General features: G+C 32.9%; 2 protein-coding genes across 13 annotated transcripts in view; one reads left to right on the top strand and one right to left on the bottom strand.

Annotated features, from left to right (window-relative positions):
- The window catches only part of LOC143257595 (rhotekin-2-like), a 34,679-nt gene extending 20,975 nt beyond the window's left edge, over positions 1-13,704 (bottom strand). Inside the window, exons 1-3 of one of the 3 annotated variants that reach the window (XM_076516544.1) lie at positions 13,350-13,704; positions 4,384-4,568; positions 2,322-2,362 (exon numbers count right to left, since the gene is read on the bottom strand). In XM_076516544.1, coding sequence (XP_076372659.1) covers positions 2,322-2,362; positions 4,384-4,568; positions 13,350-13,514 — 391 coding nt within the window. In that variant the 5' untranslated portion in view covers positions 13,515-13,704. Of the gene's footprint in view, positions 1-2,321; positions 2,363-4,383; positions 4,569-7,259; positions 7,395-13,349 lie in introns of those variants that run through there. The other 2 variants (XM_076516543.1, XM_076516546.1) reach the window with 2 other exon arrangements.
- Positions 13,705-15,223: 1,519 nt separating this feature from the next.
- The window catches only part of Nt5b (5' nucleotidase B), a 42,632-nt gene continuing 35,490 nt past the window's right edge, over positions 15,224-22,365 (top strand). For 4 of the 10 annotated variants that reach the window (XM_076516522.1, XM_076516517.1, XM_076516521.1 and 1 more), the window contains exons 1-4: positions 15,224-15,378; positions 19,572-19,703; positions 20,374-20,447; positions 22,016-22,133. In XM_076516522.1, the coding sequence (XP_076372637.1) occupies positions 19,600-19,703; positions 20,374-20,447; positions 22,016-22,133 (296 nt within the window). In that variant the 5' untranslated portion in view covers positions 15,224-15,378; positions 19,572-19,599. Of the gene's footprint in view, positions 15,379-15,550; positions 15,673-17,798; positions 17,910-19,571; positions 19,704-20,373; positions 20,448-22,015; positions 22,134-22,365 lie in introns of those variants that run through there. The other 6 variants (XM_076516520.1, XM_076516519.1, XM_076516523.1 and 3 more) reach the window with 5 other exon arrangements.

The raw sequence follows: 22,365 nt of genomic DNA, 5'->3' as shown, positions 1-22,365 counted from the left end.
TAAATTTCATTGTTGTTATATAGTGCTGATTTGATTGTTTATTTGCATTTAATATATAATATACCATTAAAATTATTAATTTATTTACACACACACGTATATATTTATACATATATTAAAGCTATTGCACTGAGATGGTTTCTCCATAGGCGCAACGTCCCACGTTGGGACTGCAGTAATTCTAAGGGTTTACAAAGCTAAAGCCACACACACACACACACCTGCCATAGGCACAACGTCCCACGCTGGGACTGTAGTAATTCTAAGGGTTTACAAAGCTAAAGCCACACACACACACGCCTGCTATAGACACAACGTCCCACGCTGGGACTGCAGTAATTCTAAGGGTTTACTATGTTCCCCCTCATTCTTTTAAACTCAAAGCTACGCTATTGTTCCCATCTGTATTAAACGTTCTGTATTATCTTATTTCTGTCATCAGAAATAAGATAATACGCATTAATTGCGAAATATTTGTCCGATTTCTATGAAAATCATTCTGTTGTATCTAAATATCCCTAATTCAGTTATGAATATCCAAAAGTTTAATGTCATAAGAAAAGTGTATTAATTTACAAAGTACGACCACAAAAAGAAATGGCCGAAACACTGACCCTTAATAACGAAGATCCACTTCAACTCAACTCCATTAATAACTTTTTAGTTTCTTTCATCAAACCCTATCCTTTTTTCAGCCCATACCAGTGTTTACTTTAGTTCATCTTCATCTATGAGGTGCTAGCAACTTATGCTATTTGGAAAAATTAGAATAGCAGAAGTAATAATTAATATAAAATACAAATAAAATATGACATAAAAATAATTGTTTGTTTGTTTTTGAATTTCGTACAAAGCTACTCGAGGGCTATCTGTGGTAGCCGTCCCTACTTTAGCAGTGTAAGACTAGAGGGAAGGCAGCTAGTCATCACCACTCACCGTCAACTCTGGGGCAACTCTTTTACCAACGAATAGTGGGATTGACCGTAACATTATAACGCCCCCACGGCTGAAAGGGCGAGCATGTTTGGCGCGACCGGGATGCGAACCCGCGACCCTCAGATTACGAGTCGCACGCCTTACGCGCTTGGCCATGCCGTGCCCTTGTTTCATTGAATAGAACTGTATAATTTAACCTAAAGCTGCGAAAAATTCTGAATTAATTTTGAGCGATAAAGTAATATAACCCAATGAATGATAGGGAATAATTTGAAATATGTAATATGCTAATTAAAAATTATGTGAAATAATAAAACTGGGTTAATTATAACAATAGACGTGTTCGAAAGAAAACGAAGTTTGGTGAAAAAAAGCATTACGACGAAAACCACTGATTACTTCTTTAAAAAGGGATACATTAAAACGTTTCTACATATTCTATCTTCAGTATTTACAGTAAAATATCAACAATTTAAATCAGCCCTTAGAGATCATTAAAATTACATTTAATAATAATGAAAATAACAAGAAAGAAAACAGTGTAGAAATTGGAAGTGCTAGAATAAGAAAACACAAAAATATGAGTAACACCAAAATTATAAATACATTGCAAGAAAAACACCACAAATTCTGTTACAAATTAAAATTTAGACAAAATATTGAAAAGATTGTAATATTTTGCAAAACATTTAAATCCACAAAAGATAACACAAAAAGTATTCAATATTCCCGAAAAACTGAATGAGTTTGGTGTTGAAAATATAAGAGAAATCACGTTACCAGGAAAAACGATAAACCCAGTTGTATGTTTTGATAAACAAAATATATTTTATCTTCCTCGGTATGAGTGTTTAACTTATCATGAGGTAACTATTGAATTGTGGTTTTCAAGAAGTAATTTAAATATAATGTTATAAAAATAAAATATTTCTTGAAATATTTTAAAAATAAATGATTGTTCTTTAAGTTGAATCTTTGTACTATCTATGATTATAGTTAAGTCAAACAAATAAACGATGTTCTTCATAAATTTGTTTGTTTGTTTAATTTGGTGCAAAGCTACACGAGGGATATTTGCGCTAGCCGTCCCTAATTTAAGAGTATAAGACTAGAGGGAAGGTAGCTAGTCATCACTACCCATCGCCAACTCTTGGGCTTCTCTTTTACCAACAAATAGTGGGATTAATCATCACATTATAACGCCTCAATTGCTGAAAGGGCGAGCATGTTTGGTGTGATGGAGATTCGAACCCGCGACCCTCAGATTACGAGTCGAATACCTTATCCACCTGGCCATGCCAGGCCCTCTTCATAAGTTAGTTGAAAGGTCGAAGTAAAACTTTTGTAATCACAACACAATTTAGATACACAAATAGCATGCCTACCTGATACAGACACTCGGGAATTACTTGCTGAAACTTGACCACTGTCAAGGTACAAAAATAACATTAATATTAATAATTTATTTAGGACAAAAGTAACAAGAGTTTTTTTAAAAAAAATATCACTCTTAAAAAATCAGCTTTTAAAAAAAAATATATTTTCATATTAATATGACAAAATAAATCAAGTTGAACTTTTCATGATTTACTGTTTTATACAAATAAAACACTGAACCTTACTTGTACAACGCTATTTCTCTTCCTCCCCAGTTCCTAATTTAATAGTAGAAGTTCATGCGCACTACATTTATATTATTATAACAACATTTCCCTTAAATAAATATCAATATTAAAATAGATATATAACAGTAAATCCATCACAAACTGAACATGTTTTAACTTAAATTACTTAACTTGTTTCCCTTATCATAATATCTTAGCACTAGGCCTATTATATTTTCACACCAAATTTTTTATTCAGACCTTTAGTGTTTTTCAACAAGAAGCGTGGGTTTCAATCAAATGATGTGTTTCGCTTTGATTCCCGGCATGGGAATAAAATTTGCGTGTTAAGGCGTTCGACTCGTAATCCGAGGGTCGCGGGTTCGAATTCTGGTCGCACCAAACATGCTCGCCCTCCCAGCCGTGGGGGCGTTATAATGTGACGGTCAATCCCAATATTCGTTGGTAAAAGAGTAACCCAAGAGTTGGTGGTGGGTGGTGATGACTAGCTGCCTTCCCTCTAGTCTTACACCGCTAAATTAGGGACGGTAGCGCAGATAGCCCTCGAGTAGCTTTGTGCGAAATTCAAAAACAAAAAACAAAAGTTTCGCTTTATGAATAGCTCATAAGGTCAGCTTAGACAGAACAAGTATTATACTGGTAAGAACTATATTAATATAAGCCATTGTTTCAATACATTGTTAAGGAGCGAACGCCTTTACTAAGCTGGAGAAGTATAATTATACTTGTCATAAGACCTTAGTATTAGGTTTCATATTTGTCACACAACATTCTTTATTTATTTATTTAATTTTGAACTGATAGACTAGCGGAAAAGTAAATACTGAAGAACATTCACTGTAATCTCTTAGCTACGCTTTACCAACGAACAGAAGAATTTATTTTTTGTTTGTTTAGAATTAAGCACAAAGCTATCTGCACTCTGCCCAACACAGGTATCGAAACCCGGTTTCCGCAGACATACCGCTGTGTCACTGTGGGACTATTGGAATTGATCATCACATAATAATGTTCACACGGCTTGTAATGAACATGTTCAGGGATACATTTTAATCCCGCGACCCTGAGATTGTAAGTAGAATACCTTAACCATGAGGTATTTAATAACTGCTAATTGTTGTTTGCTAATATAACACACTGACATAACGAGAATTATAACTACATCAAATAAACGTTTGTGCTTTTCGGTTCAGTGTATCGAAATAGTGCAAATAAACCCAAAGATACATTACTATTAGCGAATTAAAGTTTGGGTGCATAACTTCCGGAGGCACATAACGATAAAAGTATATTTAATGTATAACATAGCATGTGAATCAGAAAATGCAGGTGTTACTTAAACCACACTGAATTACGAGAAAAATCTGGAGTAAATTATTGTGAGAGAGAGAGCTTGTTTCAAATTCTTTAATAAATAGTTTTACAACTACTTCTATTAACATTTGGTGTTGAAATAAATAATAACGAAAAGTTTCCTCCCTATACTAACGACGGGATGATATATATTGAAGGGATAGACTTTCTAGTATAAAACCAAGATGGCTACACACTGTGCTGTCGAATTAATGTGCTATATTGCCATTACTTTAACCGAGAGCAATTTTTCCAATCGAAATTTCAAGTCAACACTGCATATGTTTTTTCCCACATATATAAAAGAAATTATATTTTATTGTTAGGCATAACCATTGACTATCCTGATACAAAAGTATATGTTACCTCTTTTGATTCTTATGACGCTAATATTTGACAAACTAGCTGAAAAACGTACTCGTTTTATCAAATGTGCACTTCGGAAAAAACTTTCTTAATTACACATCACCTGTTTAGATTTTTGACTTTTCTCCTTTGAAGCTCAGACATGTATGCAGCCATTCTTCCATTTGACGTCACTAATGACTTTGCCGCCTCCAGGCTCTGCATATGATGTTTGCACGCTGCTAGAAGCTTGGTCGTTCCCTCGCGCATTTTGATCTCTAAATCTATCTTATTTTCTAGATCATATTCCTAGAAAACCAAAAAAACAACAAAAAAAACAACAAACATCAGAAAACGATGGCCTTCTTCACTATTTTACTTTTTCAGTCTAAATCAATTTCTACAATTTTTAGTTAAATATCCAACATTTTATCAAGAGGTAATTAACTGTAGTCTGATTGTACTAGTTTTTTTAAAAAAGGTTAAACGTAATTAGGTTACAAAAGGAAAGTTTTAATCCCCAAATTACAGACTTGTTTACATACCGTTCATTACCAATGGGGTTCACATATTATATCATATATAGTTTTATTATTTTACCTATAATAAGAAACTGTAGCGATAAAAAGTTATATGAAAACATTCATGCTTATGATATACAGGAACATTTGTTTGTTTATTTTGAATTTCGAGCAAAGCTACTCAAGGGCTATCTGCGCTAGCCGTCCCTAATTCAGCAGTGTAAGACTAGAGGGAAGGCAGCTAGTCATCACCACCCATCGCCAACTCTTGGACTACTCTTTTACCAACGAATAGTGGGATTGACCATCACATTATAACGCCCCTACGGTTGAAACGGCAATCATGTTTGGTGCGACGGGGATTCGAACACGCGCCCCTAAAATTACGAGCCGAACGCCTTAATCCACCTGGCCATGCCGGGCCGTTACAGGAAAACTCAGCACTAGTTAATGATATTAATATGTTTATTTTTTGTGTGCGTGACTCATGTATTTTTATTTATCTTTCAACTAAAAAAAAGATCGGAGATTTAGAAGCAATTTAGTACATAAACAGTTTAGAATATGTATTAAAATAAAACGGTAATTCTAGGGTTAATGTGTAAAGGGGAGAATTGCATCGTTATAAACAATCAGAAAAAGCCCTTATCTTTTAATACCTTCTTTTCAACACTATTTTATGAAAATTAACAATGATGTATGTGGATTGTTGTTTTATGATCCAATAGCTTGTTTTGTTTGTTTGTTTTTGAATTTCGCACAAATCTACTCGAGGGCTATCTGTGCTAGCCGTCCCTAATTTAGCAGTGTAAGACTAGAGGGAAGGCAGCTGGTCATCACCACCCATCGCCAACTCTTGGGCTACTCTTTTATCAACGAATAGTGGGATTGACCGTCACATTATAATGTCCCCACGGTTGAAAGAGTGAGCATGTTTGGCGCGACGGGGATTCAAGCCTGCGACCCTCAGATTACGAGTCGCACGCCTTAACACGCTTGGCCATGCCGGATCCAATAGCTTCAACCTGACTTACAATTTAACAAAATAATTATATTTTCACCTATCAAGTAAAGGTGTTTTAGAGTTTTAAGCATTTTGACATTTTTTATGTTTAATTCAAAACTTTTTTTCAGAAATCAAGAGAAAAAAGTGTTTTATTTCAACTTAGTAGCCGTACGGCTGTATAAGTGCAGTTAAACACTTTTATTGAGCACGTTTCGGCTGTACAAGACAGTTTTAGCCTTTTTCAGACGTGTTTTTAACTGAGATGGGTCAGAAGGAATGGAGGAAAGCTTTGCTTTCAAGTTATGTAGGTCGCCAGTGTGGTTGACATACCAGTAGAACTTTATATCCAAGACCCCAACCAATTGAAACACATCTCCAGCAACCAATTAGCAACCCTTATAAAATTCACTACCACCAAAACTAACTTTATGTCCAATAACCAAAACTACTCACAAATAAACTGGTTAAGTATGGGGAATCCTGTGTCACCAGTTCTAGCCAACATTTTTATGTTCATTTTTACAGTTCAGGTATGTTGTTGGTACAGGTATGTTGATGATACAATTGCTGGACTCACATTTACAGAACACACACTTAGTTTTTTAGTCACTTTAAATTGATACACCCCAACTTTAAGTTCACCTGTAAACAGGAAAAAGAGTAACCAAATAGCATTTCTTAACTTCAAAATCACCAAAATTGATACACAATTCCAAACAGAAATCCACAGAAAAATTACTCATACTGGATTATACATTACCTGGGACTCAGCACATGAAACAAAACAAAAACTCAACATATTAAGAAACCAAATAAACACAGCCACGAAACTATGTTCACCCAATGAAATTAATGATGAAATCAACAAAATAAAACAACACTTCATCAACATCAACAAATTTCCTCAAAGAACCGTGGAAAAATATTATACGCACACACTGAGATCAACAACAAACAAACACTAATAAATCCCAAGATACAACAAACTACAAAACCTTATTCTGTTGCATACCATATGTTCCCGACATCAGCGAAAAAATAACCAACATTTAGAAAAAACTTATTAGAAAACACAACATTCCAGTAAACACCAAATTTATTCAAAAACCATGTACAAAACTAAAGTCCATACTATGTAAAAACTTACTGACAAACACAACACCAGCATAATTTATAAAATACAATGCAACAGCTACCACGACTTCTATTATTGGAGAAACAAACAGAAAAATGGAAACAAGATTAAAAAACACCTTCACACGTTTTTGAACACTGCAAATCAAATAAACACACCATAATCATAGAAAACATCCAGATATTAAGTCGGAAAACAAATATAAACAAACGCAAAATCAAAGAAGCCCTACTTATATAACAACTAAAACCAAAATTAAACCAATATAAAGGAACACCTTTATACCTATACTGAGTAATAACCTAACATCCACTTGCAACGCCCGTACAATCCCGTACCTGTTTATACTCTTGTCCCTAAAACATGTGTCCGTCAACGGTCACTTTCAAACTCTCTCTTTCTTAACCTGAAGATGACCTAGGATAGTCGAAACGTTGTTTTCTTCTTAATACCCGTACTAGCCGTTCTAGGACACATTTTTATTTCAAGTAGGTTTCTTGTCATCAAGAGTTGGGTGACTATAGCTCCCAAAACCTACCTTTAGCGCCGCCTCTGGTACTCAGCTTGTTGTAAGTGTTTGTGTTGTACGCTAGCGGTGGAAACTTTGCACACCCAGTCTGCTAGAACAAAATGACAGCTCGTAAAAACTTGAAATGGTATGTGACAGACGAATGATGAGGATCAGTTATTTTTATTTACGTGTGTGTATTTAAGAAAACTATTGGACATACGAAGGAAACTCGAAATTCAATATTTTGCATATGTAATTAGATATGAGGGAAGATTGGCAGACTTTGAAAAACGTATCGGTTTGGCTTGTTTCGCAAAGCTACACGAGTGCTATCTGCGCTAGCCATCCCTATTTTAATAGTGGAAGACAAGAGGAAAGGTAGCTAGTCAACAATACTCACCGTCGACTATTGAGCTACTCTTTTACTAAGAAATAGTGAGATTGATCGTGGATTTATAACGCTCCCACGTGGGATTGAAAGAGTGACCATGTTTGGTGAGATAGGGATTCGAGCTCGCGACCCTCAGATTACAATTCAAGCACCCTAACTACCTGAGTCATGCCATACCAAAAACACATCGTATTTTAGAACTTCACTTTGGAAAGTTAAGGTGAAAAATAAAAACCAATGTCCTCGGGCCTCATGACAAACTAGTCGCTATACGTTTGACGTTAAAATTCAAATATATCAGAATACTATTGTTTGTTTCATAAGAGTTGATTTTTTAAATATCAGTTTCGAGTTAAAATACACAACAGTTACAGGGATTTCAGGGAATTATATAATACACAGAAGTACTAAGTTATACCGGTTTCGAAGTGTTAATATTACATTAAAGCCTCACAGTTGTTACTTTGATTTTTGTTTTTAAATCTGGATAGAGTTATATTTTACTACACACTACAGGAAAGAGAAAAAGAACATTACTAATAAAAGTGGACATAATAGACTAGAAGAAAAGGCATGTAGGAGAAATTCCTTTTTTGCTAGATATAGAAAGTGAAAAATAGAAAGATAAAATCGATGGCAGGTTTAATACATGATTGAGAACAATACAAAAGACAAGACCTAAAGACAAAGTTGAATATCAATACAATTATTAATGTTTGTTTTTGTTCATAAACTAAAAACTTTATTCTAAATTAAAGAATATAAACCAGTTATAATTACTTCAGTTTGAATTCGCAATTATTTATCAAATTGGCTATTTTAATAGAGTTTGAAAGGACCAGAATGTCAGCCTTTGTTGAGGATATTATTCTGTTTTGTCACGATGATACTTTCAAAAGATTACAGTGTTGAAGTGCAGCATTGCATCAACGTATACACAGTCACTTTACCAGTCATGTTATAAACATAGATAAGGTTTTAATATACCTCGTCATGACACCAAGCATTACAGACCAACACATTGACCAAATCGGTGTGGAAAGTTCCTGGAATCTTTATTAACTTGACTATTTTCATTGTCACGATTACAGTGAACCGTCGCTCAACTAAGTTTTGTGATAAAGTCACTGTTTGGTCATTGTACAGTTTTCCAGTACTTACTGAAATGTGAATTAGTTACATTGAAAACTAAGATTTAAATCACCATCATGAGGTCGATAACTAAAGAGTTCGCTCCCACTTACCTCGTGAATGTCGGTAAACAATTTTTACTCAAGTTGAACTTTGTTGATGTTAGTAATTGGTTCCTACTCAATCGAACTTTCAAGTTAACAGTTAAAAAGCATCAAGTATATTAACTTGACCATATAATAAAACATATCTTAGTCGTATATTTAAACAATTGAAGTTATATATTTAAATGTTAAATCAATACAGGTTGGCAATATGGAATATATATTTCGTACAACTAAACAACAGGTACTTCTAACAATTAACAGTTTTAGTTAACATTTCATATAAAATGAGAAAGATTATACATGTAGAATTCTTAAATTTAAAGCCATTCTTGGCTGTTATGATTACTCCAGATAAAGTGAATCGATAACGTTAAAAATCGTGTTTGGATACGCGTGATGAGCATAAGTACATAAGTACCCCGTGTGTGTAAGTTTACGAGTACATTTATACAGTATACTGTGTAAGTTTATAAGTCCATCTATATAGTATACTGTGTGTGTAAGTTTATAAGTACGCTGTTTGTTAAGTTATAATTATCGTTGAATAAGATATTAGAAAGTTTAGGTAATATTAAAGATAATATACAGTTAATGGAAAAAGCTGAAAATTATAAGAGTGAATGTGCATGTGAAAGTGTTTACATTGGTCAGATAAAGCATCATTTCAAATATCGTTTTAGCAGGGGGTAAGGGACGTATAAAAAATGAAAGGGCTAAAAGTTCAGCGACAGTATACCATTAAAAAAAAAAAAACATGTGATATTACGGGAAAGATTAGTTATATTCACACAATCAAGTCTCTCGCTCGGACAGCGATAAGTTTTCGGATTTACAACGTTAATATAAGGGACTCGATTCCCCTCCGTGGACATAGCCGATAGCCGTATGTGGCTTTGCTATAAGAAAAAAAACAACACACAATCAAAGGTTGTTAGAGCCAAAATAATAAAGTTTTAGGAAATCATAGATTATTAAATAGAGACGAAGTTTCGGTGAATTTTGTGTAAAAATTTGGTGGTACCTCCTTCGAGACTTAGCCAATAAGACACTTGTATCTTTTAAGTTACTCTTGTTACTGTGAAAGTCATCCTCACTTTATGGGCCACTGATTGGCCTAAATTAAAAAATATATATTTTAATTGTGTAATTAATTTAACGTGTGTAGGTTTCAAAAGATGTAGCTTATATTGGAAATTAAGTTCATCAAAATAGTACGGTTCTCATTTATAAATGGCTTAAATACAATTGATAATAATTATAATTCACTTGATCAGAAGAACAAATTATCCTTGATATGAAGATCAATGCTGTGTCTGATGAGTCCTGGTATGAAGATCAATGCAAGGTCTGATGAGTCCTGATATGAAGATCAATGCAAGGTCTGATGAGTCTTGGTATGAAGATCAATGCTATGTCTGATGAGTCCTGGATACGCGTGATGAGCATAAATATTCTGTGTATGTAAGTTTATGAGTACATTTATATAATACAGTGTGTGTGTAAGTTTATAAGTACGCTGTTTGTTAAGTTATAATACAGTAGCTTCTGTAGAGTAAAGTTTTTTAAATTAACATTAGGAAGGTATTTATAGAACTCATGTCAGTTTCCCTTCTTTGTATTTGTCCTTTATCATGTTGTTAGATTGTAGATCAGTCACTTCTATTTGAACTTCAGGTGGCAGTTCATCAATAACACAATCAAATGGGTTTTGAGTGATCCTTATTTCTGTTGCACTCACGTCAAGATCAGAAAAACGCTCCTTGACTTGTAGTTTTAGATCAGAAAGGATACCTTGTGCAAACCTGTGTGGAAATGGGAATCTTATTTCTTGAACTTTTCACAACATGGAAAGTGTGTGGAGCAACGAAATGTTTTCATCTCGGTGTACATGGCCAAGTCTACAGAAGAAATACTAATTTCCACAACCATTCACTGTTCGTGAATAACAATTGAAGGTGGTTCCTTCCATTTAAGAAAATTTCAGTCTCATTTATAAGCTCAAAAAATCGCAACATAACCTTCCCACAGCAAAGCCATCGAATTGAAGTGTAATAGGACAAGTCGGGAAATGTTTTTTTCTATTTCTACCAAAAATTCACAGAATTGACGGCATTTGAGTCTATGAGAGCAAATGAAGTTCGCTATTGAAACTACAGATTCTATGACACATGAAAGGCCCAGATATTTTCCACACAGTGCCTACTAATGAATAATGCAGTGAAGACCCACACGCTTGGAACAACCCGCACTTTCAACAGCTTTGTAAATTTACTCAACTAAACCTTTTCCTGCATCACACATTTTTACCATCATCTGCTGTAGCACACTTCAACCGTTTCTATTCCAGGTTGTACTGAGTTAATGACTTGTCAAGCGCGATGGAAAAACACTTGATCTCTTTGGTTTTGTCTTTCATCTGAGACACAATATTGCTTCCAATGTGCTCGACTCTACGAGCAACTGTATTCACCGAAAGGCTAATAATCTTGAATAAGTCTGCTTTTTCTGGGCACATTTCTTTGGATGCATCAATCATACATAATTTAATTAGCTTAGTTTTCCAAACTTGACTAACAGGTGTGCCATTTAAAAACTTGCTCTTGTTGCAGCTTCTTTCTCGGGCTTTCTTCAATTCAACCTGTTGTGACGATAAGTTACGTTTCAAGGTTTTGAATTTGTCTGAATGTAGTTTTCCCGTGAACTGAGAATAGATTGAGTGTTTGGTTTGGTAATGTCTAGGAATGTTGTATTATTTTAGCACTACGAGTCTAGTTGCATATTAAGCACATGCTTTGTTACGTGATTTCTTGCCTTAATTAGTTAGTTAGTTATCACCATTAGATTCCATCTAGGAACATAGAGCCGCAATCGCTTGCGGATTCTTCAACAAGTATTTAAGTGAGTAGGTTGTTAGCCCACTGCACCGAGCCATCCCTAATGTAGCAGTGTAAGACTAGAGGGAAGGCAGCTAGTCATCACCACCCACCGCCAACTCTTGGCCTACTCTTTTACGAACAAATAGTGGGATTGACCATAACATTAATAACGCCCCCACGGCTGAAAGGGCGAACATATTTAGTGCGACGGGGATTCGAACCCGCGAGCGTCAGATGACGAGCCGAACGCCTTAACCCACTTGGCCATGCCGGACCCAGGCGTGGTACTTCGAATGAAACGACTATCCAGGAAAACTGACATCCCGATGCTTCGATTAACCATTAATGAAGATAGAAAACCGAAATACCAGAATATATTATTTTCGTAGAAATAAGGGTTGAAAACAATTACAATAAGAATGTTTTTGTTTTATAATTAAGTACAAAGCTACAAAATGGGCTATCTGTGCTCTGTCCTCCACGGGTATCGAAATCCGGTTTTTAGCAGTGTGAGTTCGCAGAGATATCGCTGTGTCACTGTGGGGATACAAGAAATACAGCCATTCTCTAGATTTTAGAGACGTTGTCGCAACAAAAAGAAACACTTATATATATGACCTTCTTCGGTCATCGTCAAAACGTTGTTCGCTCTTCTATGTAAAATATTTTCTCAACCCAAACGAGCCGTTTTTGCATATATATTTCTCTACAAGTGGGTTTTCTCGACATCACTGAAAAAGAAATACTTATATTGTTCAGAAAACAGTTAAAATGATAAACTGGATCTCCATCTGAAGTCCTTACAATAAATTAAAATTAAACAAAATGATACATTGTGTAAAAACGAAATTAATTGGTTTTCTGCATCAATTACAGTCACAGAGAAAGAAGTTAAGTCACTGAGTAGTATTTATATTCAAGGTACAAGTCACTAAGTAACATTCAGTAAGGTATGTAAATCAGTAACATTCATACCTAAGGTAGGTAAATCAGTAAGTAAGGTGTATAAATCAGTAACATTCATATCTAAGGTAGGTAAGTCAGTGAGTAACATTCATAATTTTGATAAGATTATCTTTATAGATCGCAGTTCAATTTGAATAACTTTTTATGAACAAAAGTATTACATATAGTCCATGGTTTACTTGGTAGGTGAATAGTTGTGAAAGTCTCAAAAGAGAGAGAAAGAAAAGAAGTTACTATTATGGAGAAGACAAAAAATAGATGTTTACAAAGTTGCCCTTACCAACACAACAGCGGACGATAATTAACGTCAAGATTTAAACAGGATGGCTACTTTTCTGCTCTCTATAATGCGACAAAAATGTACAGAAATCTACATAGTATTAGGATAAATGTCATTTGTTTAGTAAACTAGAATGTTACAGTTTTCTTAGCTAAAAAGTACTAACCTGGAGGTTGTGAGCAACTTCTTTGATGAAATAAAGATCTACTTGAATGACGTCGAATTTATTTGAAGTGCTAGAAAACTGAGATTCGAAACTGTTTGACGTCCAGGAAGAAGGCCTTAGAGAAAGAGGCTTATGAAGCCTGGAGCACGAGAAGTTTGTGGTCATTTTTTTATTGATTTATTACAAGAAGGAGAAACAGTTTCCCAACCTTCGCTCCACTTCCATTAACGTACACACACGAAGTATTAGTAAACCATTGCTTGGATAACTAACGGAGCGCTGTGGACTGAGCTTCACTCTAGCGACACGTACTATAAAACATACCACAGGGTTTATTTGCAAGCAACAACCAAACAACGTGTAGAATCATGTTGAGGTTTATATTCTCCAATCTCATGATTTACGTCATGCATTACCCGCAATTTCACACAACGCGTAAACAGACAACTCATGGAAATCACCGAAATATTTCACAGAAGGTGAACCGCACAGCAGACAAAAAAACAAACAAAAAACAGTCAGCTAGATAAAGAAAGTTACCTCCATTTCTTTGCAACGAGATGTTTACAAGACTATTGTTCAAGTATTTATCGTTCGCGTGAAAGAGAAAATTACTGATGTAAATGTAAGCGTTTTACACATGAGATAACTATGAACGTTAAATCTTGATAAACGTACGATAATAGCAACAATAACACTTAACTTCTCCAAGAACCCCTCTGCGTTTCACCGGCAAGTCTGAAACCATTTCAAACTAAAATTTGGGCTTCGATATCAGCGGTGGGAAGAGCAGAGAACGACAATCGTATGTCTTTGTATTTAACAGGAAAAACGTAACTGTAAACCAAGTCTCCAATCTAGACTTTTGCATCCAAAATTGTGAACATTTAGCGTTATCTAATGAGATTTCTCAATAAAACAATCTCGTCTTCTGAACGTATATTTTAAGAGTTTGCAAAATGAATTTTAGATTTTTAAGTTTTGTGACCTTAAAAAATATGAAAGAATGCTTTTCCTCCTAAATCCTCTTAAGTTATTGGTCATATATTACCACTACTATAAACAAAAAGAAAATAATTCCTATTCTAATTCTCGGTGGACTCAGCAGATAGCAGCCCGATGTGGTTTTGCTATAAGAAAACACACACACACATGACCTACTCTAATTAAAGTTTTAATCCCCATATACCAGTCGTCTTGAGAATACATTTTTAATTTTTAGCCATTTTTAAGTCATATTTGTTAATTATTATGTATTACTACAAAAAAGTCTGCTTAGCCATTCTTAAGTCATATTTGACATTTAGCTTGGTATTATAACAAATGAAATACTCCCTAGCTATCCTTAAATCGTCTATGATTATCAGTCATTGTACAAACAAATTACTGCTATGTTGTCCCCAAAACGTCTTTTATTTTTAGCTTTAAAAAGACACCTAAACTTGACCTGTTTTTATATTCATGTTGTATATTTATGTTGAAGTAAACAAAAAGAGGCAGCATTATACATGCTTCAGATACCAAAATCTTGCCTTCACTAGTACAAACCAACATTTATTCGTGTAACTCTGGTAAACAAGTGGTATTGTATTTATATTTACCACTGACTAGATTGTCAATAAGTAACTCAACTCTCAAGTTAACTATGTATGAAGTTTTATAATAACTCTAGTAAGGTAGCTTTATTTCAATAATTTAAATAATATTCTATCTGAATATGCAAGTTCGCAATAACATTTTACCTTATCATAAGCAAAATATTACTTTTAGTTAAAACATGTAGAAAAGTTTAACTTTCACTCATCGATATGTTTTATGACAATCTGTGCGTAATATATTATGATATTTTAAGTAATCAAAATATTAACGCTAGAGGGCAGTATCGAATATTTGACTGCAGTAGTTATTACGTTTATATAGTAACGAAAACGGGATCAACTGGAAGTTGCATTGAAAAGTGAAAATCGTATACTTAAAACGTCATCGAGGAAGTTATAATTCTATCCATATACGATAATTCTTATCTTACGTAAGTGTAAAAATATAATGGTTTGCTTTGTTAAACCGATATTGGTTATGTAGATTAATCTAGAACTACTACGCTACATTGCCTCACTTTGTATTCCCCCAATTGTATTTAATTTTTAAAAACTCTAGAGACTAGTGGAACAAATTTAACTGTTCCTTGCATTCATTCTGAAATATTTGTGCTGTAATTAGGGAGGGAAGAGTTTAAATTGTGATGTTGAATATCATATATAAATGTACATTTAAAAGTTTAATCTTCAACAGTTAAAGGCTTATGGATAATGGAAAACTCGGGGTAATAATTGATGCTTTTTGAAATTTTATTGTATAATATCTATGATTAAGTTTAAAGTCTAAAAGTTTTTATAATACCTTAATATTCTACATGGATATGCTTATTTTATTTAAAAATAAACAGAGAACGTTAAGCTTCAATCTAAAAAAATCTATAGATCTCTAATTTCTTCCAGTCCTTGCTCTTGGAATACTTCTGGGCTTACAGCTCATATGCTCACATTAAATGTACCATATACAAATATCATTAACTTGGTTTTGATCACACCAAAAAATTTCATCTGGATTAAAAGATTATTGAGATTTGTACTGGAGTCAGTTTGTAATTATATTTTTTATATAGTGATAATGTAATTTTAGTTAGAAATGAGGAATAGAAAATTTAGGTTGTGTGCTATACATGATGTCTTTTAACTTTAATGCTATTAATAATAGATGCTAGTGTGATGCTACACATAAGTTTAGACATTAGTAAGTATGGTAGCTTTTCTTGCATGTGTGTCTATAAAATACTATATTTGATGTTATAGATCAGGATGGTTAAATACATTTGTGTTCCTTAATAATGTCTACAAGTCACACAATATTTGATCTTTTAGTTCAAGTTGAGTAATTATGTTCCAGTGTTCCACTTGTACACATATAAACCATACTATTTCTAATGATACATACCAGTTTAAGTAAGTGTACATGCATTTATTTAAATCATATCATTTTAATACTAGGATTTTGATAAGCTTAGAGAAAATGTTTCATTTTGATATGTTTTCTTCCATAATGTTAATTTTTATGAATAATGTAACCGTGAAATAAAGTTGACAAATTACAAAGTATAGTTTACTGCCACTGATATTTTGTTTCAAGAGTTGTTATGAATTTCCATTATATGTATTTATATATTAAAAGAGCTTTTAATCATTTTGATTCTGGCATAGATAGCATGCTACTTTGTGTAAACAAACACCAAAGAGTGTATTGTGTTTTTAATCACTACATTTGTTTTGTGTATATTGCATATTCTTACTTAAATTAGCATATTAAGTTATCAGTATTATTCATTTGATAACTTTATAGTTATGATTAGTATGGAAAACTTGTTTTGACAAGTTAATTTTAAAAATGGCATCTCCATGTAATGCCAACTATTGAAATAAACCATAGATTTTGTTTTCATGGTAGTAAACTTTTAGTTTTCAAGTATTTCATGTGTTTTATACTTGAGCAAGGGTGACTTGTAAATTTAGTAGTAGTATTTTGTTTTCAAAACTCTATTGCTTACAACAAGAATTAGGTGATGTAATAAGTACACGTGTCACATAAGTCATACTTTACTGCATGTACATGTGCATTTCCTGAAAATTATTTTTCCAAAATGATTCTCAAAAATTATTTTTCGTTGACAAAAAATGACTGAAGGAACAGAAATCATGAAGCAATTTTATATCATAGTGGTAATAAATGATTTACATAGTTAGGTTTCATAGCTTTTTTCTCAGTTTCCTGTAAAGTTCATAGGAGTATATATTGAGTGTAAGTACATTTGAAATATCATAATCAATTTGAAAATATTTATACACTTAGAGATTTTAATCTATAATTTAAATTTTCAAGTGTCAACTATTTTGCTCAATTTTTAGGTAAAGATATTGTTTATAGTTTTCTAAACATTTCAAATTTATGAATATAAAAACATATGAAACTGTCAGATACCTAATGAATTATATTAGGAGCTCTTGCCTAATACTTTCATGCAGCTTATACAAGTTGACCTGTTTTTTTTAATATCCAAACTAACTTTAATGTACAGCAACAGGTTTGGTAAGTAGGTCAATGTAGACAATTAGTTGTATAAACTTTCAAATTGAAGCCTTTCTGTCACATACTTTTAAAAGTTAATCACTAAGAGATGCGATAAGCCTCATGCTCTAATATATTAATAAAAAATATGTAAATTACATTGCTAACTTTTGTTTTAAGTGTTTGAGTATAGATATTGAACAAAAACAAATTTAGATCAATTAAGCCCATTGTAATTTTTCAAGGATGTATATACTGTCAAACTTCTCAAGGTCTGCATGTAATATGCCCCTGGAACAAAAAACTTCTATATTCTTGGTTTGCATGAGTAACTATCACATGGTGTCATGTGATTGCCAGTAGAGGAAATATAAATGTGAAGTAGGTTAAGAAATTCTGTATACCTTGACAATACCATTAAGCTTTCTGGATTAGAAATAGGCAAGTTTAGTGTATCATTACACAGTTTACATATTATTATTTACTATTGATGTTGGATTGGTTAAGTAGTTTTTAGATCAAAGGTCAGAAATTGTTTATAAAATTTTCAGTAATGAATTTTCATGTCCTACTGTATTCTGAGCCATTAAAATTAATTGCTAAAATTTGTTTTGGATACAATTTCAAGATAAAAGTACCTTGTTTCATAATGCTGATTTCAACATGTACTTATGATACATTTCTTCATTACATTTTTACTTTACTGTGTGTTTATAAATACACATGCGCGCGCGCGCGCGCACACACACACACACACACACACACACACACACACACACACACACAAATTCATAAGGATTTTTACTGTAGATTGAGAAATATATCAACTATTTTCTATCCACAAACTCATAGTTACTATATATTATATTTTATCTACGTATGTATACAAGATTCTTGAGTGAACTACCCAGCTCAGTATTGTACACATTTATTTCAGCACTTTTATAAACGTACTTTTTGCCTACATTTAATGAATATCATGCATCAAATATAAGGTTAATAGTAGTTTCTCAGATTTGTTAATTTAGAATGGGTTTGAGTCTAAATATAGTGCCAGTTTTTGTAGTACATATTATGTTAATTTTGGTCTGTAGTAAAAATAAGAAGATGCTGCAGGCTGATTGGACAAGAAGCCAGTTATTATTAACAAGTTACAGTGGTATTTGTTTGTGTTTGATCTTGCATATTGGTTAAGTTAGATTTTCAGCTACCTGGCATCATAGACAATGATGACTAAAATGTTGGTTGAAAGACATGGACATGTGTGAGAGCCCTTTGGATCATATATTACCAGTTATTTTATTAACAAATACACATTAACCATGAAATCTGATCAACTTTATGTGTGAAAAATAAGTAGAAAAAATGAACCTGACTCACAACCTGGAGATTTGTCTGTAATAGTATCTATAGGCTCAGTAGCCATTACAAGTTTTGAAACTAAATACTTGGCCTGACAACACTTGACTAGAATATGGGAGTGCTAGTACATGATTGTGCATATCATGAAATGCCTAACACCTGTGATCCTGTTTGTCATGGGTACATAATACCCTGAAGGGTATAGGAATGTTAGTATGTTCCTGTTATTGAATACCTGTCTGGGTTAAAGAGTCTTAGCATATGACCCCATATATCAGTGGGAATCTGGGAATTTATAGATATTTGTGGTTCTGTGTGTGATTTTCCTTAACAGACTTGAATACATTCTTACTAGATACAGTCATTTTGTTTAAGGGATGAGGTGTCTATTAAGGTTTATTTTATTTGCTGTTGAGTTTTTCAGTTATCCTCAGTGGTTGTGAATATCTTTTTACTTATTAATCTAGGAATGCTGCTTAATATGCTAAAGTGGATTCATGTGTTTTTTGTAAAATGCACTTTAAATTGTTCTTTCATCTCTAGCAAACATTTCTTGTGTGTTTGTGTTGGCATATTTAAGTGACTAACAGAACCTTACTCAGTAAACACATGAATACCATAGATAAATAATGTTGAGTAAAAAATGAAAAGCTATACAAGAATTCTAGATCTCTACAGATGTTATGATGGTCAGCTGTCTAAACAAACACTAAATGATGACTTTATTGTTTGGTATCTCAGGTTCTCAATACATGTGAAAGTGTGTACCATGGATCCAACTGATAATAATACTGCACATAATGGACGTTCAGAAGAAAGTATGATTTCACCAAATATTCCAGTAAAGAAATTTTACAGAGAACCTTACCATAGGTAAGTTTTTTTTGTTAATCTGGCTTGTCGGTTATCAAGATCATCAGTTATCAGGCTTGTCAGTTATCATCAAGATAGATATGAGTTTAATTAAAGTAACTGTAACTTTTACATTCAGCTCTTGTAGTGCATTCCTTATGTAAATGATTTAAAGTTTTACTGTTTTGTCATTAGGTAAAAACACTTAGAATCATATTACACTGCAGTTTACTATTTGTATTAAGCAATTCATTCAAGTTTGAATCTGTTGTACTATTTTTAGTTTGGATGTTTGTAGTTCATTAGTGCAAATGTTTTATTCTATGAAGTTTTTTAAATGTTAGTTTCTCACTGAGCTTTAACTGCTGCTGAACATTATTGTTTTTGTTTTTTTTGTTATAACCAAATGTTGTGAACCTGAACTTGTTGATTATATTTTTATTATAACCAAATGTTTACAAACCAAAAATTTATTGGGTGTTTCTGTTACAACCAGATATTGTGAACTTAAACTTATTGGATATGTTTTGGTGATAAGTTTACGATTATTCTTGCATAAAATTTAAGCATTATGAAATGAATATTTTTAGATATTGGGAAACCTGCCCATGTTCAGAAAATAGTCCTGATTACATTATTTTAATAAAAATAAATATTGTTTTTTTATTATATTGCAAACTTTTTATTGCAGGGTGTTTGTGAATAGAAGTCTCAGTTTGGAAAAAATTAAATTCTTTGGCTTTGATATGGATTACACTTTAGCAGGTATGTACAATAACAACAGATAAGTATTTTTCTGCTGTATGGAAACTAAAAATAAAATAAATGAGGGAACATTTGTTGACACACTGTGTTGGTAATATTATGAGTAAATACAAAGTTGGTTTATTTGTGCTGATTTCCAGTACAGCACCTTACCTCTTCTCACATAGATAACTATTTTTATTCCCTCTATATGCACACATTTGTTTTTATGCATACCACGAGCTTTCTATCTCTCTTCCACATGAATTGACTGATTCCAATGTATCTCTTGCACACCATCATGTGTCAACTGTCTGCCACATACTCTTGTGACAAGTTACTCCATCTGTTCCATTCTACTTAAATATCACACACACTTTATCCTTGGCAATAATTGTGTTCAAATATCTTTTGCTTTTTGGTGGTCTTCATGTGCTTTGCACTAAAAAATTTCAATTTCAGTTCCAAAGTGAGATTTCTTCAGTAAATTTTTGTTATATTACAGATGTATTTTACTTCAAACTTAATTTCTAAGTCATTATTTTTATTTTCTCTCACAATTTCATTTGTCTAATAAACATTTTTGTTTGATTCTATTTCTGAAATGTATTGGTGGCCAGATTTAGGATTACAGCTGACTTGTATATATGGTCCATTGTGCCCTAACCACTGTATACCTTGAGGCACATCTTTCTCTTTTTACCCACTTTTATAATTTCAGAGATTGAATTTCTTAAATACTGCATGGTTTAGATGACTTTCAAGCTATAGTTCTTTTCTAGATGGATGAATTCCTTTGTTTTCTGCCCACATATGTGACATCTTTCTAAGATTGGTAAGGAGTATGCTTATTTCAGAAGTGGTACAGTTTTCCACACCAGATCTTACAATTTATCTCATCTTAGGAAGTGTCTTTCCAATGCTTTCAAATGATGTTTCTTTCATTCCTTTCACTTATTCATTGTAGGGTTCTAGCTATTTATGTGAGTGGAGGTAATGTACCATATTGGAAGTTGTAACTTTCCAATACTAAAAAATATAATTACTTCCTTTCATGAAAACCAGTGCTTCCATCTTCTGCCAAAAGGTTAAGGTGATAGAATGGAATAGAAGGTGTATCATGCTGCACTCCTGTTGATGAAGAGTTGATACATGATGACTTGCATCGGAATCAGTCAATTTAAATTTAGGGGAGACAGAAGGCTTCTGGAATGTGTACAGTTTTTACATATATTGGACAGCACTGAATGAAATAGCTGTTTATGTGAGGAGAAGTAATTACTTATTGGGAATACATTTTCAGTGTAGGAAAAATTATAACTTTAGTGTAATAATGTTTCATAATAGTATTTTTTTGCAAAGCTGCTTAAAACTCTGACAGTTTTATTAATATGAAGTGTGAGTTACAAGTTTCTTTACATTTAAACAATTTCTAAATATTTATAATATGATTCCTTTGTTACAAAAGAGCTTCAATTTGGTATTCATATACCCTTCTTTTTTTTCTACACATTGCTACTATTGTAGTATGTTAACACTGTCTTGGGTGAAGATAAAGCTAAGTTTTTACATATTTTTTCCTGACATAGAATACGTTTCACCAGATTATGAAGCTTTAGGCTTTAAGCTCGTTGTGGACAGACTCATTTCCATTGGCTATCCTCCCGAAATACAAGATTTTGAATATGATCCATCTTTTCCTATTCGGTATTTGGCCTATATGTATTTATTTTGAATTATAAGTTAATTGTATTTGTTAATGCTCATAAATGAATCTTAGCATCCACTACTGAGAAATATTAATTTATAGCTGCTAAACTGTTTGAATTTCATCAACAGAGCCTTTTTTTATATAACTTGAAATTATTACCAATAAAGGTTCTCATATGTAATGACTAGAAATCAAATGTTATTAGTTAGGGTAAAGGATCCTGTAGAG

The sequence above is a fragment of the Tachypleus tridentatus genome, chromosome 7, assembly GCF_004210375.1.
Source record: "Tachypleus tridentatus isolate NWPU-2018 chromosome 7, ASM421037v1, whole genome shotgun sequence".
In the NCBI taxonomy this organism is placed as follows: domain Eukaryota; kingdom Metazoa; phylum Arthropoda; class Merostomata; order Xiphosura; family Limulidae; genus Tachypleus; species Tachypleus tridentatus.
Note: the sequence above shows the minus strand (reverse complement) of the source record. Positions and strands in the feature narration are given on the sequence as shown.